This window comes from Trachymyrmex septentrionalis, unplaced genomic scaffold (genome assembly GCF_001594115.1).
Source record: "Trachymyrmex septentrionalis isolate Tsep2-gDNA-1 unplaced genomic scaffold, Tsep1.0 scaffold44, whole genome shotgun sequence".
Classification (NCBI taxonomy): domain Eukaryota; kingdom Metazoa; phylum Arthropoda; class Insecta; order Hymenoptera; family Formicidae; genus Trachymyrmex; species Trachymyrmex septentrionalis.
The window spans coordinates 2,548,954-2,572,638 of NW_017305611.1; the positions used below are offsets into that span (position 1 = coordinate 2,548,954).

At 40.0% G+C, this 23,685-nt stretch overlaps 1 protein-coding gene across 6 annotated transcripts in view; it reads right to left on the reverse strand.

Moving 5' to 3' along the window:
* Positions 1-2,018: 2,018 nt before the first annotated feature.
* The window catches only part of LOC108751409 (nuclear receptor coactivator 6-like), a 220,947-nt gene continuing 199,280 nt past the window's right edge, over positions 2,019-23,685 (reverse strand). For 3 of the 6 annotated variants that reach the window (XM_018491589.1, XM_018491588.1, XM_018491586.1), the window contains exons 4-7: positions 21,714-21,930; positions 15,576-15,730; positions 10,270-15,324; positions 8,900-10,076 (exon numbers count right to left, since the gene is read on the reverse strand). In XM_018491589.1, the coding sequence (XP_018347091.1) occupies positions 9,186-10,076; positions 10,270-15,324; positions 15,576-15,730; positions 21,714-21,930 (6,318 nt within the window). In that variant the 3' untranslated portion in view covers positions 8,900-9,185. Of the gene's footprint in view, positions 4,170-5,567; positions 5,818-8,265; positions 8,414-8,899; positions 10,077-10,269; positions 15,325-15,575; positions 15,731-21,713; positions 21,931-23,685 lie in introns of those variants that run through there. The other 3 variants (XM_018491591.1, XM_018491590.1, XM_018491592.1) reach the window with 3 other exon arrangements.

Below are 23,685 nucleotides of genomic sequence, written 5' to 3' on the forward strand. Positions count from 1 at the left end.
TATATATTCTCGATTCTTTTTAAGACGTTTGATTCTTGCGTATATGTCACTGAGGTAAGTTTTTCACTGGTTTTTAAACTACGGTCACTCTCGCGTTGCATGTCCGAGAGAGCGAGGAGAAAGTGCTCTCAGCAAAAACTGGTTCACATCCCAGAGGAGAAAGAACTAGCGAAGACCTACGCGCCGAATTGTGAGGACCGTTTCTACAAAAGTCAATATTCTACACAACGCTACAAACTTTCAGTACATTGTACCGCCTTACTTTCGCAAGTGTGTGCACTTGTTGGAAGAAATGATTGTAGAAAACTTTTTATAATAATAATCGAAACATTATCTCATGCGAAAAATGGATATACGTGAAAAGTGAAAAATTGTATTGCTGCAAGCAATAACTAAATTACACGAATTACAGAACGATCAATCTATATAAGGAGAAAAATTGAGAAACGTCTAATTGTTAAATTTTGTAAAAACAGCCCTCGGCTATTCAATTATGAATTATTCGAAACGGAAATCGGATTAAATTAGAAATATCTTAACTTTAAACGGTCCCGTTGTGTATGTATGTGAATGTGTTTGTAATTGTGTGTATGTGTGTATTCTGTACAATGATGCTAGCAATTTGCTATATTCTCCCTATTATCTCTTTCTTTTCTTTTTATTTTTGCACAGTATACTTCACCGAAAACATGCAGATTTCGAAAAATTGTCATTCGCGGCCGGTGATATGTCTTTCGCCATTCATCAAATGAAACGTTGCATTGCAACGCACTTGGTCATGATAAAATATTACGAACCGTGTCACGGGAAGCGATTCTCCTCTGTCGAAGAATTTTTTTTGTGAAACTTAGCAAGTAGTATGTGATATCGCGAACTTTTGATTTACTTTGATATAATTGTATCTTTAAGTAGAGACGCGCACTGGGAGGAAAACCGCTCGTATCCACGAGCTTTACATTGTCTACGATATTTGTGATGATGAAAGTGGCCCAAGTCACGATCTCACGTGGAAAAATTTAACTAATTAATGCTTCTCGTTTTATGACGTCGCATAAAACGTACCTTAAAAATCACAGAAAAGATATATAGCAAAGGTAAATACTCTATATTTAAGCTTCATAAATATGTTGAAAAATATTTTCTCATAATCTTCTCCCGAAGTTCTTATATATGCGTCACAAAGTAAAAGATATGACTCAGGCAACTTCCTGCTTCACGAAAAGACAGAAAACGTACAGTTTAGATAAGATTTCGCTTGCAGAAAAACCCGTCTTCATGAATGGTCTGTGGTTTCCCGCAGATATATATATGGTGACATCAAGCAGTTATCTTTTGATATATGTAAGAGTAGCTCCCCGTTTTAATCTCAGAAGCAAATATTCGCTTACAGACTCGTCGCATACGCGGTTCTGCGAACGATAATTTATTCGTATGTAAACTAGTTGCTTTATGTTGGCCTTCCTTACATTTCAGTTATATTTGTTATTATGACGGTATTATCATCATAGTTGACATATTTACAGCCGTAATATAATACTAAAAAATCTGTACGCGGACCCGTATAGTTAAGTATTACGCAACCGGTGCATTTATAGTGAAATTTTTCAACACCGATCATACGCGATAATTAATGCGTTCCTCAAAGAAATCCAGATCGTTAGTCGCGGAAAATGTAAAATCAAGAATCGCACGATCTTTTTTGATACTTGCATCTTTTTTATTGTCTATCATAATGTTTCCGAACACGCTGAAGTTATCTCGATAATGTAAATGCAAAATTCGAGATCTTTTAACATACCTTCGAATTCGCTGTCCGTCGTAAAAAACGATTGTTTTTATTTTTGAAATTATGAATAAATTCTACGCATATATGCGCGCTTTAATCTCGTTTCCACAAACGTAAATTAACTTTAATTTTAATTCTTTTAATAATAACTCATTCTTTATTTCAATTCTTAAAATTAGAAAAAGATAAAGGGTAAGTTGAACCGAGATTAAAATTAATCTACATTTGTGAGAACAGACTTTACAGAAATATAGTCGCCAAATTAATGCGGCATCACGCAATTGAATACAATTACATAATATTTCTTAGAGACGAAACATAACCGAATATTTATTTCAGAGCCACTTTTTCCCAAGAAATTCTAAATATCGATAGCATATTTTAACTCTTACCACAAAATTTTATTTGACTTGCATTTACTTGATTAAAGCTATATGACTTTTCAAAACAATCTAGAAATTTCGAAATTTGTTGTACGTTCTGAAAAAATCTCAGTTAATTTAAAACGTCATTAAAGAACAATCACTTATGTTAGTCGTTAAAAACACCGGATGCCAAACTTTGCAGCGGTTTGCGATCGCTTCGCCACCGTATACTAAATCATGAATTATTCAGTCGCAGCGTGTTCCAGGTTAACGTTGTTCGAGGAACATTGTTTAAGAAAAAATGATCGCGCAGATCAAAAGCGTCCTGTGGACGCATATAAGTTTAAAATGGTTCAACGAGCCTGTAGCACAACATCGTCACAGTAAAACAATAATCCACTGTGTATAGCTTTCTAAAAAAATGCATTATTCTCTACGGATAGTGTAATGAAGGTTCGTTCGCAAAAATATCTTTTTAAAACTATGCACGTTTGCCTATACGATCGCCCGAATAGGTGGGCGAGTACATATTTTCAGGAAACATCCATGCCTCCCAATCGCACGTGTAAATTGTAAAAACCGCGCGCAGTAACCGGGAAATCGTTCAATATGCATTATCATAAAAAGTTTGCGTTCAAAACGCCATTCTTTGTATTATTTCAATAAAGGAATCGATAGACGAGCGTTCATCGAACAAAATAATCGTGTGAAAAATTATTCGTCTGTGTGTTGATAAGTGTGGTCTTCTTCTCTACCAATTCAAAAACGCCTGTGAGAAACTATTGCTTTTCTATTTACTCTCTGTAGTTATACATACATGTATGTGTTATAAATAATCTAAGAATGCATGCTGTAGGCCTATTTTTGATGAATCGACCGAAGTATTTCCTGTATGTCGCTGATTGATTATTCGAATTTGCAATTTTACATGCCCGACCGTTTATTTTTCTTCTATTAAAAACGGATTTGTTACAAACGGAATACGCTAAAGATGTAGCAACAGATGCTACGGTTGCTTAGGCTTTGTATTGATAAATTTACAGGAAAGGATACTTGCTTGCCACTATCGCAATATACAATTCTATGCTTAATGCCACGTTATTCTCCATGGTCGTCGCTTCTGCATCCAAGTAATCGAAAATTCTTTTCTTGATTTAATAAAATCATCAGACGAGCCTTTTGATTATGATCAGAGACAGAATGTCCCAAAGCGTATTGATTAAGCTATAAGAAACAATTTTAACATGTAGGAGTAAAATTGTATAATATTTTGGTCTAAGATAAAAATCCTCGTAATGATTTTAGAATTCCGACTGCTCGGATGCATCAGATCACAGCAATCACCGAGATTTAGTACGCGTTGTTTTAGAGATGATTCCTAAAGCGACGCTTTTATCGTTCGTATCATATTAACATAGCATCGTAGCATCATGTATTTCTGCACCAATAGATTCAATTTCATCTCTCGTGTTAGATTCGTTACACGTAATAGAATCCACATCACAGCTGCACTAAATTGTGCCCGCATTACAATCGAGCACTATGTATGGTCACGATTGTGATTTATAGTTGTTGACTGAAGCAAACAGAAATGTATCGGTAAATTTATAGGACGTGTAATTTTCGTGTAGATTTGTTATTTAATTATTAATAATTTATTAAACTGAAAAAGCTGACTAATTACATTGCTGCGCGAAGATTATCGATACTTCGCGATTTATGACAGGCAACGAGAGTTGTTGATTGCGGATATTTATCAAATAACCGTAATCGACACGGATCACCGACATTGTTTCTGTTCGGTTTTGGCATGGTCCACAGTGGCCACGGCTCTCTTCGATGATCTCTTGGCCTCCGATTTTCCGGCGCCGACACTCTTCGAGCTGGTCGCCGGTAGTGATGTCACCTTGGGCGACTTTTTGGTATCTTTCTGGTCATTGGAGGCCTCCGTCATCTTGTCCAGTTCCGCCATCGCCTCTTGTATAGCGTTTTCCAATTGCATATTCAATTTACGACTTCTAGAAAAATAGGGGAGGAACGAGAAAATCGTATAGTTAGTATAGATGATTACCAGCGACCGCGCGTGCGATTCGATCCCGATTAGAACAGGAAAAATTAGGATCTAAAAGCTGAACAAATCGCGACTAAATAGCTTCTGTCAAGCATAAATAAATCACTTATCAGACAATAAATAGCTAAACATTAATTATAATATACTTCCTTGGCAAAAAGAAACCACGTAAATATCAATTCCATATAGAAAAATATATATACTTTTTTTAAGAAAATTTTTATGGATTAAATACTGTTAACATTCGTATTTACGCGATTACCGTTATAAAAATCATAGCTACATATTTAAGGATGTATCAAGTATAGTTTATGCAAAAAATGCACTAAAATTGGAAATTTATACTTTTTAATTTCTGTATAAAAATAAATGTTGTATACATATGAAATAGTTTAATAGGTCAAATATTTATAACAATACAATTTTATAATTTAAATGAACATTTTGATCTTAATTATTTTTTAAAAACATGTATACTTTTTGAAATAATTATTGATCCAAGTTTGATATCACCGCCAAACTTTTGATATTACTTTCAAATACATTATAGAAAAATCTATAATTCTTTCACAATTTTTTCATTTTGTTATTAGACAATACATATGATACATCCTTAAAACGAAGAGGAAGGGGAATGAGAAGAAAGATGACTGAGATTGGAACAAAACCACTTGATATAGTAATATCCAGTACACAAAAGTATCAGTATTCTTTGGCAAGTTAACAGAAAGAATATTCGACCGCTATACAGTACACTATGCGGGATAGATTTAATTGGCTGTTGGCTTGTTAATAAATGCTATACGATCACGATCATAAATGAGAAATTTCTTTAAAGAGAGAGATTTATTAGAAATGAATCCATTATTAAGAGATTCTGTGAAGTATGATCTGTCTCTTATTTCCACCATATAATGCGATACAAAAAATGAATGTCTTATATTAAATTCACAAAGATCTACCTCGTATAGCATTTACCATTCTTTATTTTTTTTCTTAAAAAATATATAATTTGTATTTAATCAAAATGTAAAACTAAAATTCATATAACATCACGTGCATCTTACGCAGCCCCAGGAAAGCGAAATTGTGCTTTATAACATTTAATAACTCTAAATAAAACGATAAGTTAACGTGCCTGTGTCACAGCTCTAAGATCGAATGCCGAACGTAAAAAAGAAAAAAATAATAATATAATGTAAAAAAAGATATACTCAAGCATCTCCCGTTCTGTTTCCTCCTCGATATATTTTTGCGTTAACGCGATATCTATTAAAGATAAGGAGACGTCTCTAAGAGATTCTCATCTTTCAATAGTTCATCCCTGTCGGGGTGGCTGACTCACTTCCTAAACTTTTTACGGGCGCGATGATGCGTCTCGAGGCCTTCGGAGAGGGACTTGAGAGCCTTGACATCGACTTGGGTGCGACCACCCCCGCCCCCGTACCACCGAACCCAAACCGTCATAGTACCCGGGGGGCCCAAAGACTCGACTTTCCCCGGCCAGGCCGGACTTCCTCTTGCTGCGCCCCACACTAGGTCACCGACCATCAGTTTCCATTGGTTTCCGTCGTCTACGTCCTTTGTCTCTGCTACTGAAGGTTCCAAAGAAGGCACGATGTTTTTCAGACTTTAATCATCTCCGCTGATTTGCGCGATATTGAAAAGAAGGTAACATAAAGAAAGCCCATCTCCGAAAAAAAAAAAATACTTTTGTACAGATATATTAGATGGGAAATTATGTCACGCAGTCGTATAATTTTGAAAATGTAAAGATTGCTATATTAATTTATTAATTAATAAACCAAATTTAATAATATAATTAATATTAAATTATGGATTAATTAATAATGAAATCTAATATATAATAATATAATATCACACGTATCACTGTCTTTATTTTTTATTGAAACAAGCTACTCTTTTACTATTGTAAAATTAAAAATTTTTATTTCGATATGAATCTGATATGCATTATTACGCACAGAACTCATTTTTTTAATTGTATTCGAATTTTTTCTGACATGTAAAGATTAATCGAATATTTTAAAATGTTGAACTTGCAGTATTATAAAAGCATAATTTACAAATTTACCATGATCGAAATAATTGATGAAATTTTTGTCGCTTAAAAATGATTCAACTTTATTGTACATGATGAATGTAAATTTATACAACATCATATAATTTCCCTCTTCTACATCTGTTGATTTTGATTAAAATGTGCAACGCATAACAGCAAAATGTTCCGGTATGCTTATGGTGCGTGTCGCAGAGGAATGTTCGAAACTGATGGTTCAACTACTTGTCCAGTAGTATCGCAACAATGTGCTTCTTGCTCGCATGTGTGTGCTCGTTAAAAATGATTAGTAGCTTCATTCAATGGTAGGCGAGATCAGAGGCAGAATGAAATATCAGATGGATCGAGCACATGCAATGATTTTGTCGAATGAATATTGCTCGTTCTATAATTCCCTTCTCCATTATTTGTTCGCAAGATATCTCTTTATCTGTATACATCATTCGAATGAATAGCTATTTGTCGGAATTAGGTTTTCAAGTTACGGACAAGCACTATCAACATTCATTATTCTTAATTCCGTTAGTACGGGAATAAAAAATTCAAATTTTATGGTAATTTATACAATTTTGAACACGATCCCGTATTAAATAGTGGAACAATTGGATTTTCTACGCTATTATAGATACGTAAACCGACTGCATTTCAGTATTAATACCTGAGTTATCTTTCATACTATATTTTCGTTATTTTAATTGTAAATGCTTCCTAATAATTGCGGAACAATTTGGAAAAAAAATTTCCATTCTCGGAAATATCCACATGCTGCTGTACGTAAAACATGAGGGTGTATATGTACAAAGTATGTCGAAATAACACACGGTAGTGAGCCACACCCCTTCCGAAATGAACGTATGATTTAAGCCCCTTGGCCACTCGGATGAGAGTGTAATTGCGAGGATAATGGTATTAACAAACCTGACAACCAATTAGTAAAAAAAAAAAAACCATCGAAAACATTATTTACAAATGTCAGAACAGTTATTTCTTCATTTCCGCAAGCGTTTCGTTGGAGACTTGTACGTAATAAACGAAGTCTCTGTTCCTTTTAGTGCTGACGCCACTTACCTGCTCTCCTCGACTTGTCGTTAACGTGGTTAATAATGCGATGTTACAATGAATAAGTCGATATCATAGACTGATTCGGAGAACTCAACTCCGATTGCTCAATTCGCACAAAATGGTGCATTCTTCCGGCTTAATATCTCGCGATATGAAGAGGGAAGCGATTTTTCTCAGCCCCTTTTGCGGCTGCGTCTAGCGCGCAAGATTCTAAATATTGCGGAAAAAAAACTATTACCAAAGCAATTACGATGCAGCAGGCGTGTACTTCACCATGCAATGATATTACTAAGCATGCATATATAAAAGCGATATAATATATTAATAAATAAACTACTACAGCGTGCAAAAAAATGATGGCATAAATGATTTTCGATGAAAGCGGCAAGCAAAGTTGAATAATACAAATGATTTGATAATTTACAGCACGTTTCTAAATTATTGATTCCACTGATGGCGAAGTTGTATAATTAAAGCACTCTTAATAGTAACATTCGTACGATAATTATTTAATGACAAAGAGCAACGGAAATCATCGTTTTTCTCTCGTGGGTAAAGTAAAAAATCAATACGAATGAATCAGCAAAACAACGATCGATGTTTCACACGTTTCTCACTGTCACAAAAATAGCAACTAATAAAAAAATATTCTTTCAAAGAAACTTTCTTACGAAATATTTAGCAAAATAATATAATTCAATAATATATAAAATGTTTAACGTTTCTTCAAAATATAATATATGAAAATATTTTATTAAAAATTTCAAAAGCTTGTATTATTATAAATCTATGCTGCTGGTTTTTGTCGCTGATCGTTATCAAAGTTTCTTTGTAGAATATTTTTTGCTACCAAGCGAGACTACTATATGATTAATATCTAAGAGTACCATACAATACTGACCATCTTGGTCTTCATGCAGAGTAGAATGCATGGAATGGATGGAGTCCAGCTTTCGCTTGATTCCGCGGCCGAGGGCATGTTCCCTGCCCTCGCACCTCACCGTGCTCACCACACCTTCGGCTTGCTTCAATGTCTCTGACGTATAGATCTGTCAAATACAACTCGATCAACTCAGGCACAAACCTACCAATCGCATGCTTATATCATTTCAGTGTATCATTCAATGCCGCCCTATTATCGTTTTTCATTTTTTCAAATTCCATATCACGGTCCACAAGAACTTTACAATTTCTCCCGGTCAAGCACAAGAGACAAGAGCATTTTGCAAAATTTTAATCTAGACGAAGAAAAGTAGAAAAATAACGATAAAAGACAAAATTAAAAGAAAAGAAATGTATTTGGAAGATTTGAAAGTTATTGTATTTTGGTCTTTGTCTCCGATGCTTTTAATGCAGAAATCACGCGACAAATTTATCGATACATGCAAATGATAATGATACCAAAAGAGACAAACTCAAACTTTGTTTACGCATGCTTATGTTGCAAGGTAATTTTTCATCAGGTATATGTTCAGAATCATATAACTTTTATCAGAAAATACTGTTCAGTAAAAATTTATTTTTTCGTTTTGTTATATAAAAAGGAATAATATTTCCTGATTAATCCGATCAACACACGATTAATAATACAATTACATTATTGTAATAATATACGATTTAAATAATAACGCTACGAATAAACCAGCGTATGCGCTCTCACGCCACAGCGCGGATGTAAAAATTATTAAATACAAACTAATTACAAACTTAATATTACCAAATATAACCAATCACAACTTAATAATGCCATTGGTATCGTTTGAATTCAATTTACAAAATTAATATGAATTTTATAGCCCGCGCGAAAAGAAAGGTGTGCGACTATTCATCCGACGACGAGTCACTCTCTTCAGCATCATCGCCTTCTTGCGCATATATGAATTGATTGTAAACATATGGATTAATGTAGGCTTGTTTATTAGGTGTATAATTAACAACAGCAATACTATTAGGGTCAGACCTATAATTATACAAATGTGGATATAAGCCGGATGATCCGATGCCAACGAATTTTTGCGAATAGTCAACATTCTGCGAACAATAAGGAATGTCGGTATTTGATCGTTCCAATGATTTCTCTTCGGAATTTTGCTCGATCTCATCTTGCTCCATGACATGTTGCACGATTTGAGTACCAACACGATTGCTACCAACGCACGATTTGTCGTCGAATTTGCCGTTAATTTGCGGCAACATAGTATAATGAGAATGATCTGGCACTAAGGCTTGCTGTCGATAAACATTCGCATTAGGGACATAATGCTGGCCGTGATAAAGGATTGGCTGGTAATGACCGTGATCTATGATTGGTAACGGATTGACCTCGATCTCCGAATAGGAAACGTCCGTCATTTCTTTACTGACGTTTAGTTGATCTTCCACGGTAGAGTGGTCCATTGTGTCTGAATTAATGGAATGATTTGGTGATGAAGTGTCCATATGCTCCTGTGAGTCAGCGTATGTGTTTTCTGGGTGTGTCGTATCAGCCGGCTGGTGCATGTCTATTACAGTTAGATGACGGTTGACCTGCTCTACGTGGGTACCAACCTGGATCCCAGTTGTCACCGTCGACTCTACGTAGGTCTTTCCGTGCAAACTCGGTTGATTTAACGTAATTTCCTTGGTAGCGATACCCTGCATTCTCCAATCCTCCGACGCCACCTGTGTGTCGCCTGAGTCCGGTTCGCTGCTCGATACGCAATGAACCATAGGCTGAAAATAAATTGCGCATGATGTGGAAATTAATGAACATGATTGTTCTTTTATCGAGACAAAAATCTTGTTTTTAGCTACAATAATAAAAAAGAAATAAAAAAATTAAACAATTTTTTTCTTTTTTCTCAAGAGATGAAATGTATGTTTTAAATCATTGAATAAACTACTTTTGCTTTAAATTATTCTTTACCGTAGACGATGAATGATGTCTAGCGGTAATTGGAGGCGCTGGCGATGCCGCACCGTGTGTAGTAGTGTCCACAGCCGGACTATTAGACCTCTGGCTGTTTCCTGGACTGTGAGTGGTTGTGTCGGGAGGAGATCCTTGCCGCATCATCGTCGATTGCGCCACGTTCGTTTGGTTCCCTGCGGTTTGCGTCGATACAGAATGCCTCGCCATCAACGGGCTGTGCTGTTCGTTTTGTTGAGCCGTTTTTTCCACAACGGTCGTACTACTACTAGCGAGCACATATTGCTGTTGTTCGACATTTTGATCGGATGACGGCGAATTTACGCCGCTCTTCGGAGAAGATGACGCCGCTTTACCCTGAATCATACCGGAACTCAGAATATACGACTGGTTATCGAGATTTAAAGAAGGATCGACAGTTTGTCCGCCATTAGAAGCTGCGCTTTGAAAATTTGGTATCTGATTGTTCGAGACCATGGTCGTCTGTTGCTGTACGATCGTCGTATTCTGTTGAACAAAAGTTGTATTTTGTTGATTCGACGCTGATGAGACAGCTATGTTTTGTGCGGTTGCGCAAGGTACCATAAGCGTTTGTCCATTCATCTGTATGAATTCCTGCTGACCTTGCATGTTTGATGGTCTTACTTGCGAGGTGTTAAATGTCACTTGCTGATTCGGACTAACATTGGCAACTATCGGGCTCAGTTGATTCCCGAAGGATGTCGTACCATTCACTAGGAACTGACCACTATTCGGCGAAAGAAACTGCGCTCCTGGACTGTGCTGTTGAATTATCTTTCCACCAGTCGCTTGTGGCGCTCTTATGACCATACCGGCTGGACCAGCGGCCAATATGCTTTGACTCGGATTGAATATACCACTATGACTTTGTATCGGCGTCAATACGTTCTGGCCATTGACGTTCTGTATCTGAAACTGCATCCCAATATTACCCGTATCTTGCAATAACGTGGCCGTTCCGTCTGCAGACATTACCATGCTACCCAAACCAGGCACGATAAACTGCTGAATAGTGGGAAAATTCTGAACCATCCCGGCCGCGCCATTTAATAAGTTCACCGGTTGAAGAAGATTTATCTGTTGAGTTGGTTGAGGATTCGTGATTATTTGTTGAGCGTTGAATTGCGCGGATGCTGCGCCGGTCTGACCATTCATTACAAGCTGTGCCGGCGCTCCGCCTTTACTAGGCACAATAGTTAGCGCCTGGAGCATGGGTCCGCCTATGCTCTGAGTTTGAAAGTTTTGCTGGGCGAAATTTGATTGCGACTGCATCAACATACCAGCGTTCTGCTGAGACGAAGCAATGTGTAGCATTGACGCCACGGTTTGTGGATTCGCCTTTCGTTTCTTATATGCCTTTTTCTTGGTCATCGTTGATTCCGGCGATAAGAGTGCTGGTTGTCGATTTACCGTCATACCTTGATTGGCACCGACCGTTCTAGATACGTCCTGATTAGCGTCAATAATCGACTGAGTGTTTTGTATGACGTTACCGGTGGCAACCGTCAGATGTGGTATCTGCACGTTTTGACCTATACTGTCCATCGTCATTACACTAGGTTGAATCAACACTGGAGTCTGAATAGTATTCACAAGTACCGTGGGTTGCCCTATCACTTGCTGAGCTACACCCACCGCGGGGATTACTTGACTGACAGCTCCTGTCACGCTGGTAACCATCGGCGATACTGACAATGGTGGCATAGAATTAGCATTAGAAATGATTTTCGGTGGAGGAGGCGCCATCACACCATTGATAGCCGACCCAGTACTCGCCATTATGAGTTGACCACCGCTGGATACCAATATATGACCAGGTGGTAGCGTCGATCCAGCAGGATGTTTCAATATACCACCTGAAGTGAGGACGTTATGAACTTGAACATTAGCTTGAGGATGTTGTTGTGGTTGATGCTGCTGCTGCTGCTGCTGCTGTTGCTGCTGCTGCTGCTGCTGCTGAAGCTGCTGCTGCTGCTGCTGCTGCTGCTGCTGCTGCTGCTGCTGCTGCTGCTGCTGTTGTTGGTGCTGCGTTTGCGACTGCAACGACGAGTTTATGCTCGTCTGAGGTACTTGTATACTACTAACAACGCTCTGAACCATTTCAAGTGGTGATTTAGACACGTTCATCGTCGAAGATTGACTAAGTGGAATAGAGGAGTGAGTCGTAACTGGAGTACCCGGCATATTTGTCAACGCCGTAGATTGTACCTGATGCTGTACCTTATTCGGTAGAAGACTGGGTATAGCAGGATTCGGTATCGCAGATGGCGTGTTTATGGAAACAGTGGCTGTGTTTGCTCTTCCAGCTAACACAGATGTAATCGTATTACTACTAACTGTATGACCGCTTGCCATAGTTGTTATCACGGATGATGTTCCACTAAAAGTATTTATGGGTATCCTGGAGACCGCATTGACGGTATGTGGGTGAGGTTGATAACCATCTAGAGAATTTTGCCTAGTTATTTGCCGTTTTACTTGTGATGTTAAATTATCTGATGTAGAAGAGGACATTTGTGATGGCGACGTGCTAGGTGGAATACCACTGGAACTCATTGTACCAGAACTTGGAGTTTCTGATCTTTGTTCTTGAATGCTGCCGATCAAGGATTGCGACAACTGTTGTTGCGCTTGTGGAGTTAGTGTCTGCGATGGCATTTGGCCCGAGACATGCGAATGAGGTGTCGGCGGTTGCGAATAACTATGTGGTGTCGCTGGTTGCGATGAGATAAGACTCTGCGGGGTTGCCGGCTGCGAAATTCCAGGTGTTGAAGCTGCTGGTGTATCCGAATTAGCTGGGCTATTCGTGCCAATAGGAGATCCATGACTGGTGCTCACAGTACCACCTTGTATCGGTCTGGAATCAGCTTGTGGTTGATTATTTGTTTGATATCGCTCGCCGAACGTCGACGAAGTAACAGGATCTTCACGCTGATCCGTATGCATCAGGTACTGTCGCTGCATTTGCTGCTTATATTGATCTTGAATATAGGATTGTGTATCGGCACTGGTGACACAGCCTTGACATGGACTGCTCTCAGAATCCGTGCCACTGCTTGATGTCGGTGTCATACTGCTATGTACAACAACCGGTGAAGTTGCGTGATTTTTTACGGAAGCGAATGACGAGGTACTCGTGGGACTGGCGATACAGGAAGGCTTTGGTTGAGGAATATAAGTAGTAGACATATGCATACCATGACTGGTCTGAGATAATGCTTTCGAGTTATTGTTCAACATGCCCACTTGGGAACTACTGACACCGGTCTGTCGTGATATTGTGCTGTTTAGCAACGCCGTTTGCTGAGCGAGGTACCCGCTGGGATCCTCTAGGAACGAAGGACCGTTGCTATTGAATGTCGAACCTATCTGACCATTATTTTGCTGATTGTTCTCGCTGAATTCATCTACTGGACTCGGTATCGAGTGTTCTAATCCGTTATTCGTTCTCGACAATTCGGCGACACCATGCTGTCGCTGTTTCTTCACTATTATTTTATTCGACTTTGCCTTTTTCCGTGCAGCCTCATCCGTCCAATTGGAAGGCTGTGGAATGTGATGATGAAGCGGTGGTACACGGTCAAACGAATTGCAGGTAACATTTTGAACCGTGACAGCGGACGGTTGATGGGATGCAACCGTGGTACGATTTTGTTGCCATGGTGGTGTTCTATTGTTGAAATGCATATTGCCGGACTGCCCGTTTGGTCCCATACCAGATTGCTGCACCTCAACGGTGTGACTGGCATTCGGGCTTCGTCCTGTATGATTGGACAGAAACTGTTGTTGATGTCCCATTTTGGCATCCGTATTCGTTCCCTTCGAAGAATCAAAATTCCGTGCCGGATATTGTATTTGATTCTGAGTATACATCCGCTGAACATTCTCATGAGGATTATTAGGCAAACCGCCATTTTGAACTACATGGTGTCGCTGCATAGAATGATTATGTAATAAAAGTTGCTGCTGTTGCTGCTGCTGTTGTTGCTGCTGCTGTTGAAACTGTTTCGCGTTTAGATCTTCATCAACTGACGACGTTCGGTTATGCCTATTTTGAAGGTCGATAGTATTGATATTGCTCATGACAGAAGAACCTGTTTGCTGTTGCATAGCGTCTACGGAGTGATGATTCAATTGTTGATTTGAATATTGCGGCTGGATGCACACTTGTGACATTTGTTGCTGATGCTGTTGTTGCTGTTGTTGCTGCTGTTGTAGCTGCTGGTGAATCTGCATCTGGAAGGGATCCGTCGACTGAGATTGCATAGCGTGTTGACTTTGTTGCGACTGTTGTGGTTGCATTTGATGTTGGTGAAGTTGATGCAATTGCGGATGAAGGACGGTTTGATTTGATATTTGTGACGGCTGCATGTGATGCGCATAATTCTCAACAGAATGTTGAGTATTGTAATTTGCCGATTGTTGTTGATCCACTTCCTGAGCTAAATGCTGTTGCTGTTGCATATTGTGCTTTTGAATTTGTTGCAAATGCATTTGTTGCTGTTGTTGCTGCTGCTGTTGATTTAAATGCTGCTGCTGCTGGTGTTGTTGCATTACATGTAATGACTGCTGATTTAACTGATTAATATAGTGAGGAGTCTGCTGTTGTGCTAACTGATTTACCACAGTATTCTGCTGCTGCTGCTGTTCTTGTAAAATTTGCATGTGTTGTAACTGTTGCTGATGCGGCAACAACTGCTGAGATTGTTGCTGTTGCTGCGATATATGCTGCTGAATGAGCTGTTGCTGCTGTTGCTGCTGCTGCTGCTGCTGTTGTAGTATAAGTTGTTGATGTTGCTGCTGTAAAAGCTGCTGTTGCTGTTGAGTCATATTATTAAAATTTGTACCCTGCTGATTCATAATCAACGGGTTACTCATCAGCATGCCTGACATATTATGTTGATTTAACCTCTGCTGAGGATTTCTCGCACAACTGTTCACGTCATGATTCTGAGAAGGCGAACTTAAAGACTGATGACAGATTTGTTGTCCGTTTTGTTGGACTTGCAGATTTGGAATCGCGATTGGCCATACCTAAAAATAAAATAATTGTATTTAAATACTTGAATAAATGCTAATGATATAAAGATAATAATGTGTATCGAATAAGATGTTTAGTAACTCGTATTACAATTGAACAACTGACTTTCCAAAAAATTTAAAAAATGAGTAAATATAAATTTATATTATTCAATATTGTATCAAACGTTTAGCAAAAAGCACAACTGCTGACTCAAAAAGAAGGCGAGTAATTTGCGATTCAATTAAAACTACGACTCAATTACCTGCGATCCATTAGGCACCGGTGAACCTTGAACTCCAGATGCCGCAACCGCGGCAATAGCTCTCTCCCGTTGTGCCAGAAGTTGCGAAACCGAGACGCCGGAATAAATGCCGCCTATGCCTCCTAGTTTCCTCTTCTTCTTCTTGCTGAGACCATCTGCGCACATCAATAAAGTATCTCTTAATAAACCGGAATCCAATTACCTTCGATTCGCCGGCATCTATTTGAAATTGAATCGACAAAGGCTTTTCCTGTTCGGAGCGCAATTGTGAAAGACGAGAAGTCCTCGGCGCGCTGTAGAAATTAAAATACGACTTATTCGCCCTAATCCCGCGCCGCTTTCTCGCTTATTATTCAGACGACGTTTCAAGCTTCTTAATGAAGCAAGTGTTCCATTTGAAATTCTGCCGCAAGGTTAAATCGTATTTAGCCCGACATTTCCGTGCTTTAGCTCCCCACGCTTTTTGAAAGTGTCGGCCTTTCCTCAGTCTCATTATCATTCCTCGGCGGAAAACATCTTTTGCGAAATGAAAATATCGTCGGTAATAGATCAAGAAGCGTGACAGAATATTACTTCAGCTAATGTAATTAACTTGTTAAATAATTAGAGCAATATTATAGCAGTAGTATTAAATATTTTTCATATAAAAATTATTAATTATCACAACAAGCTATTATTCTGCAACAGGTACAGATAATCGGATTCATAATTCAAATTATAAATAAATTTATCTGCCTAATTAAAATTCCTTCTAATCAATACATATAATATTTGAATCTATTTTATTTCCGCGCACAGTTTCAGAATTGTTCAAAAATTGCTTTAAAAGTACAGTAAATTAATAAAAAAATTTTGTAATAATAGAAAATATTGATATTAACATATTGATAATTTAAATATAGGTTTAAAGTGTAGTTAACATATATTTTTAATTGGAAAAATTCTGGAAACTACACACTAAACTTTTGTAAGATGGATATTAAAATTAGTATTCGACGAATAATAAATTACATAATAATACAATTGATATAGAAAAAAATATAATATTTGCCTTACTGATAAATACTATTGTATGTAAGATATAAAATAAATTCATATATAAATACACAAAAATCAGAAATATTTTAGTTTCTAAAAGATTTCTCTGAAACGAAACTTCATTTATAATGCTTTTGAAACGCTATTATCCGCATAATCACGAAGAACCGCCGCAGGGGCCATCGACACTTCCGAATTACCGTGATTTACGAGACGTGTTAGAAAGCAGGAAGGATAAGATATTCAGCGGGGCAATAGGCTAAGGGGATCTTTTATCTGTAAGCCTACAGAGAATAATTATTCTCCATGCGCGCCGATTGACGCAGGGAAGAGGAGCTGAATAATTCTCGGTGAAAAGGGAGAAGCACGAAAACGACGAGAAGCGAAAGCAAAAGAGGAGGGTGACGAGGATAGTAATGAATCTACGATGGCAGTAAGGTAACTTGTCCGTCCTGACGACGGCAGTTTAACCCGATTTTCAAGGGGAGAACGGTAGATTTGCGTAAAATCTTTGGATCCATTTTGTGGCTTCCGGGGTTTTCACGCGAACGCGTAAAGTCTCCCCATCGACTTGGAATGCCTGCAGTCAATGGCTCGAGCAATAAACGTTCTCGTCGTTAAACCCCGGTGAAAGAGGGCGACGTAGTAATTGGAAGATGTAGTTCGTCGTTTGCGGCTGTTTCCAAACGCCACCTTACTCACTTAAGCACATTCGTTAAGACGTTCGTTGCTAGCTTGCTCATAATAAACGACCAATTTTATGAAACTCAATTTATATACTGACGATAAATCTATCTATCTGTCTTTGTCTTCTTATTATCTTAATTAAAAATATTTTTTTTTTTTGTTGAAACATTACATTCCTAAAATTAATTATACGTAATGCAATTTATTATCATCAGCGCAGAAAGAATTTGAACGTAGGTGTTGTGGGTGTAAATAATTATAAATCCCCTCAGGATTATTCTCACTTAGTACGAGCACGAGCTAGAATACTGCACCTGTAAAGGTGACATTCGTAAAATTGCAGAATAGATCCACTCCATATTGGTCTCACAGACGCAGCATCATTAAGAAGGAACGCTGATGGCATCGTCGGTCGTTATTAACTATATCTACAAGGCAGACGGACGTTGTAAGCCTACGTTCTTGAGTTCTAGCTTCAGTCTCGCGAAATGACTTTTTTCAATGCGAGCATAAAAATCCGTCGAGATCACGCCGTTACGTTACGCCAAGGCGTTGATGCGGACTGAGCAAAATGGGATCGAAATGCGCTTGCGCGACCAACGGAAGTGGGTGCAAGGGTGGCCCCGAGGGAAAAACAGAGAGAAGAATAAGGATCCTCCACCGAGGCAACGGAACATCACTCCCGGGGCAGGCGCAAGAATCACAACCGGACGCAGTCGTTGGACCGCAAGGCTGCCTTTACTCTCTCTCTCTCTCTCTCTCTCTCTCTCTCTCTCTCTCTCCCCCCTCCTCCCGCTTGCGCGCAACCGTGGCTCCGCTCTCCTCTCGTACGAAATTAACCCTTATCAACTCGGTGTCTACCACCACCGTTCTCCCCCAACAACTCCTCCAGAAGAGGGGTTATAGCCTGGCTTCTTTTACGCTTCTTCTTTTTATATCCACCACCATCGCTATCATCTCTACCATCAGCCGCACCCGGTCGTGGTAACATTCTCGCTCTCGTCATCATCGTCGTCGTCGTCGTCGTCATCATCGTCACAGCCAGCGAAGGGTGAACGGATTCTTTCTTCTTCCCGGGACTTTATTGATCGTCGCCACGATAAGAAGGTACGGAACCGGCGGATTGATCTGAGATGGTCGCGTCGAATCGCGACGACGAGAATAGCCGAAGAAATGTCTTAAGATTTATTATCTTTCTTAATGCAATTGGACCGATTCATGTTAATTCTTTACATAAAACTTCTACAAGATCTTTCTCCGCTTCCACTTCCCCAATTCATTTATATAATATCTTAAATTGCAGATATCTCATTATAACTGAGATTTGCCTTTTCATCTTGCGTGGGATGAATTGTTGTTTACTTCATTTCACCCCTATACTTACTTCCTTAACAGAAGATTATTTCTCGCAGGAACACATCCTATGTAAACGGACGTCTTCAGAAAAGAATACAAACCCAATAAACCTGTCGGACGGGTAGCACTAATCTGTTTACACAACACGATATCCTCAGTAGGCAACAAAAAACCAACACACTCGCGTGCAGCGAAGTCCACATTGAAAGAATTTTTAAGTGTTTGCCACCTGCAACGAAAACCCTCGGTAGAGGGTGGCTGTCGCATAGGGCGGTGAATTGGAGTTCGTCGCCCGTAAAATCGCTTCTCGGTGCTCTCGGGATGTTACTGTAACTGCCGCGTACTACGTCGACGCCGAGGACAAAAGTGATCGATTGAGCTCCGGGGGAAACTATTTACGGAGGAAATTGTTTAGGGCGACAAAAAAATCGCGTAAACCGCGCCCTAGATTTCAACAGACTGGTGCTACGATCGATTTAACAATTACATGACGCGCGATGATTCTCGTTAAATATGCCTATTGACATTTCCAATCGGGTAATGAGGTTGGATTTAATTGTGTTAATTAAGCCTTGAACGACTGAACTACATTTTACCTGTGAATAGTGAAAACGTTCCGTTTAATATTTTACTTGCCCTTATTTCAACGTATAGAGAGCTTTTAAAATGATTAAAAGTATGTATTTGAAATCATCGCAAAAACAATTGCTTAATCATTTCCATCAAACATTTTATCTGTTACATAGTGAATGTAAATAATTAGAATTTGAATATTTTGTATTACGCGAAAGAAGTGATTAATAATGCAATTAACGCATTACGAAACTTTTACTTTTGATAAATTATCAACTTCGAATAATTGCAATTTCTACTTCGCTCTCGTGACCGATAAAACTGAAAAACAGACTTTCAATCATTCCTACTCCCAACGCGATATATAATCCATCGTACGTAAACGAAGACCCTCCCTCAAGCCGGCAAGTCAAACTGAAAATCAGAAAAGGGGGGAATTAAATCGGCTCCCAGCAGGGAATGAGCGCGTTATGAAAACTTGGAGCTCGACGTTCGACGATAAAGATTCATTCGTACCTCTCCACTTATTCCCTTCACCGTTCTTCTGTTGTAGAATTGTGTGCGTGTGCGTGTCTGTGTGTGTGTGTGTGTGTTTGCGCAGATCGCGAGCCCGAATGCGAGCAACCCCTGACGGCGTGCCGGAGAAAAAGTCGGGAAAAAAGCCAACCCTGCCATCCAGAGCGTGTCGTTTTATATCACCGGAGAATTGGAATCGAAGCGGCGCGAGCGCGCGCGTCGATGTTAAAACGACCCTATAAAGTCCCATAAAAACAGCGCGACCGACGTACACGTATTATCCTACCTCTCGCACACCGACCGTAAACTTGAGTTAAACTTCAACCCCAGATTTCCAGATGCAAGCGCGAAACTGCTAGCCCCCTCCCCTCCCCCCCCCTACCCCTACGATGCTGCAGACGAGTGCGTCCATATGTAACCAAATGCATCATACTAATCTATTTGCGAGTGGATTGCAGCGAATCGTCGTCGGTCCGTTTTGGTTACCGAAAACATTCGTTATTTATCATAGACGAAGCTTTCTAAAAATCGTAGAAAAAAACATGCAATATCACGCTACATAACACGCGCTATTCTAATTCTCGGCACTGCAAATAAAAGCCTGTAATATTGGAGAGAGAGTCGGTGATATATAAATTAATTTATTTTCTTTTTTTACAATATATTTATGATCTGAAATGTATTCGCGTTGTATTCGAATAATTCGACGTCGAAGCGTGTTTCCAGCCCCGCTGTGAATAATATTAAAACAGGCGCAGTTACGACGCGCGCAGGGTGAAAGTTTAATAACCGTTGGTCGCCGCGACACGGCCGCGCTCGGCTTTCAATCTACAAGCGGATTATAATTTCTAGCCGGCGCAATTTGGAGCACAGGTAGAGGAGCGCGCGTCCGTCGCGTCCTGCAACAGCCGCTTAATTAACGGCGCGGAAAGTAAGGGAAAAAGGAAGATGGTGGATCGCGAGGCGTGGGATGAGATGGGGTGGGAAAAGAAGTGACGGCGCGATGGGATGGGATATCGTCGGTTATGGGATTTGGTAATGAAATTCGGCGGAGAGTTTGGCGGCTACGGTGATACATCATTCCGCCCTGCCCTGCGCCCCTCTCCCCCCCCCTCCCCGTTTTCGCCCTCCGTCGTACTTCTCTCGAGCTTTAATGCCACACAGGGTAGCGGGTGAAGAAAGGACGATTCTCAAGTGCGGGGGGGAAGCGAAGAAAGAGCAGGAGGAGTGAGTGAACCGACTTCGCTAATGCCGCAATTTCGTCGTCCTTCTTCTACCGTCGACTTTTTTCCTTAATGATCACGGCTCACTTGACGGGGTGGAAAAACTTTTGGTCTTCCTCCAATAAAAGTTGGCACGTGTTTCCGCGCGACGGTGAATAAACGCCTCGGCGATTATGGCGCCGGTTCAACGTCCGACTTGACAGAAAACTTCGTTAATACGCCAGATCGATAGAGAAAGTTCCGCGACATGTTGTATGTATGTGTGAGTATGAGAGAAAGTTCGCCATAGAATTCGACCTGTCGAAATCGTCGGGATTATGAAAACGAATGTTGAGCATGAAAGAATCTTGATTTCGATCGATCACAGGATCATTCGATTGCCTGACTCGAAAGAAAATCCAGAAGTTTGACGCAAATACTTATTCTATAGAATATGTAATCATTGTGAGTAAAAAAAAAAAAAAAAAAAAAAGAAACGACGTACTTATCGAGGTACTTATCATAAATATTACATTAGCCATTCATATTTAGCTCTCGTTACGTCTCCTGTTTTCTTCATCAACAATTTCAACTCGTTATAAACCCCACATGTTATAAAACAACAGCTTACTTCTTCCGCTTTTGATATACTATTGTACATACTTTTTTCATTATATATATCGCTTTTTGCCCGGTAGCGATTTCTTTCGTTCTCGAGCCGGAGGTATAATTCGATCGTTCTGACAATTCGTATTCGTGTCCTTACCTTTTCTGGTTTTATTCGGCGACGTGGGCGAGTCGGCGTTCGCGTGAATCGAGGCCGTTGTCGGGCCAGAAGATAAAGTCGACGACGAGACCGCCGGCGTACAGGACGCAACAGGACTGGCGGCTGCAGCCGGCAGCAGAAGTTTTCTCTTATGGTTGCAGAGCTTGGTCATCTCCCGCGTCTTGCCCTGATCCGGGCTCCAAGGTCGCGTCGCAACCTGAAACAAGAATGTGCATAACGCCACGTTATTCCTCCGATCGTATCGCAGTCAAGTGTAATGAGCTAACGAGCTAACTTTCAATCATTTCGAACGCATGAAAGAAAGTCAAACGTCTCTCAGAATTTCGATGTTTTTCTCGAAACTTAACGGGCATCTATTTAGAATATTGTCTTGGCGGCGGATCGTCGAAATCGTCAAGGATCTCGCTAAGAATCTTTCATCTCAAGGTTACATCCGACTAACCCCCCGGTGTATGGAACGTGACATTTATTATTCACAGTTAGCGTATTAATACGCAGCGTATCCTGCATAAAATAAAGACGATTTCCTTCGCCTCTGTCTGATTTCATCGGAGCGGATCGCTATAATTGGCGAATATCGATGCCAGTGAGCGAGAAGGGGAGAGGTGAGGGGAAGAAAGGAAGACTTCGAGAGTCGATGGCCTCAGACGCTGACGACGCTCATGAATCTCATGATCGATGCGCGACGCTATGAGCGAAGTTAAAACGCGTCCGAGTTGGAAGATGCCGCGGGCTGATGACCGTAATGGCCGTGCGCGGGCTCCGTGTTACTTGTCAGCTTGGGAGACGTTTCTCAGCAATTTACGACCGCAAACACGATGCCATTACCAGTGTGTCGTAAATAAGATCATATCGCTTGATATGGAAGAGGTATTCGTAAAACCCGCCGCGCGAAATGTTAATTGTCGCGGAGTTTTTCCGGCAATCGTCCGCAACGATCGTCGATCGCATGGCGATCGAAGTAACCGATAGCAACGAAAAGGCAGCGTCGCATTTACGGCAGGCTATTTTCAAATTCAAGATTAGGCTGAAATTAAATTGAGTGAATAAAATAGAAAATTAAAAGCTCCGAGCATTAGAGCGAACTAAATACATACTTCATGACAGAAACTATTGTAGTAATATTCGAGGATGCGCGCGAGAGTGACGGATGCGGATCATTGAATCTTGCCAAAAGGAGACGCGCGCGAATTCGTCGCACGAGAGGACGCCTGGTAGGTTAATTAAGAACGATCCAAATACGGCGACGAGATTATAGCACTTGTGACGGTGCGGCCTTGTATCACCGAGAATCCAACGAGTCGTCGCGCCGATATAATGACGTACGCACACCAGCGGTTAACTTAATCAGAACGTGTTTTCTGCGACTGGCCTATCATTCATTCCTCTTCTGGTGAGACGCTCATCAGCGACGATCACCTTACCAGCTAATCACGCCCACTCGCAATACCGAGGAGAGAAACGGGGGTCTGCGTTGTGACACAACCCATCTTACAAATGTTGCAGATCAAAGATGTGTACCGTCGTGACAAACACATACACGGAGGCTAAAGAATTATAATTTACTGCCGAATCGACGACTTTTTTTTTTTTTTATTGAGAAGGAATAGCAATAATTGTGACATCCACCGGGGAAAGATAAATCTTTTAGTGAAAAAGCCCATCAGAGCCTACATCAGCTATTCGGATGCACAGAAATTCTTTATTTTTCCTGTGAATGTAACAAGACAAATAAAATATACGTCTTTCAATCCTTCAATTCGGATCCTTATCGATATAACATTGTTTCGTTTCGTGTTTCTTTTGAACGACTACACAGCAAATCTGACAATCTGATGAGCGATGTGATTCTACTTAGTGACGCAATGTATATGACTTCGGTTTTACTTTACGTAAGTTTTCGATTATTATTGTATAAGGTAATATTTTTGATAATCATTGGGCTATTCAT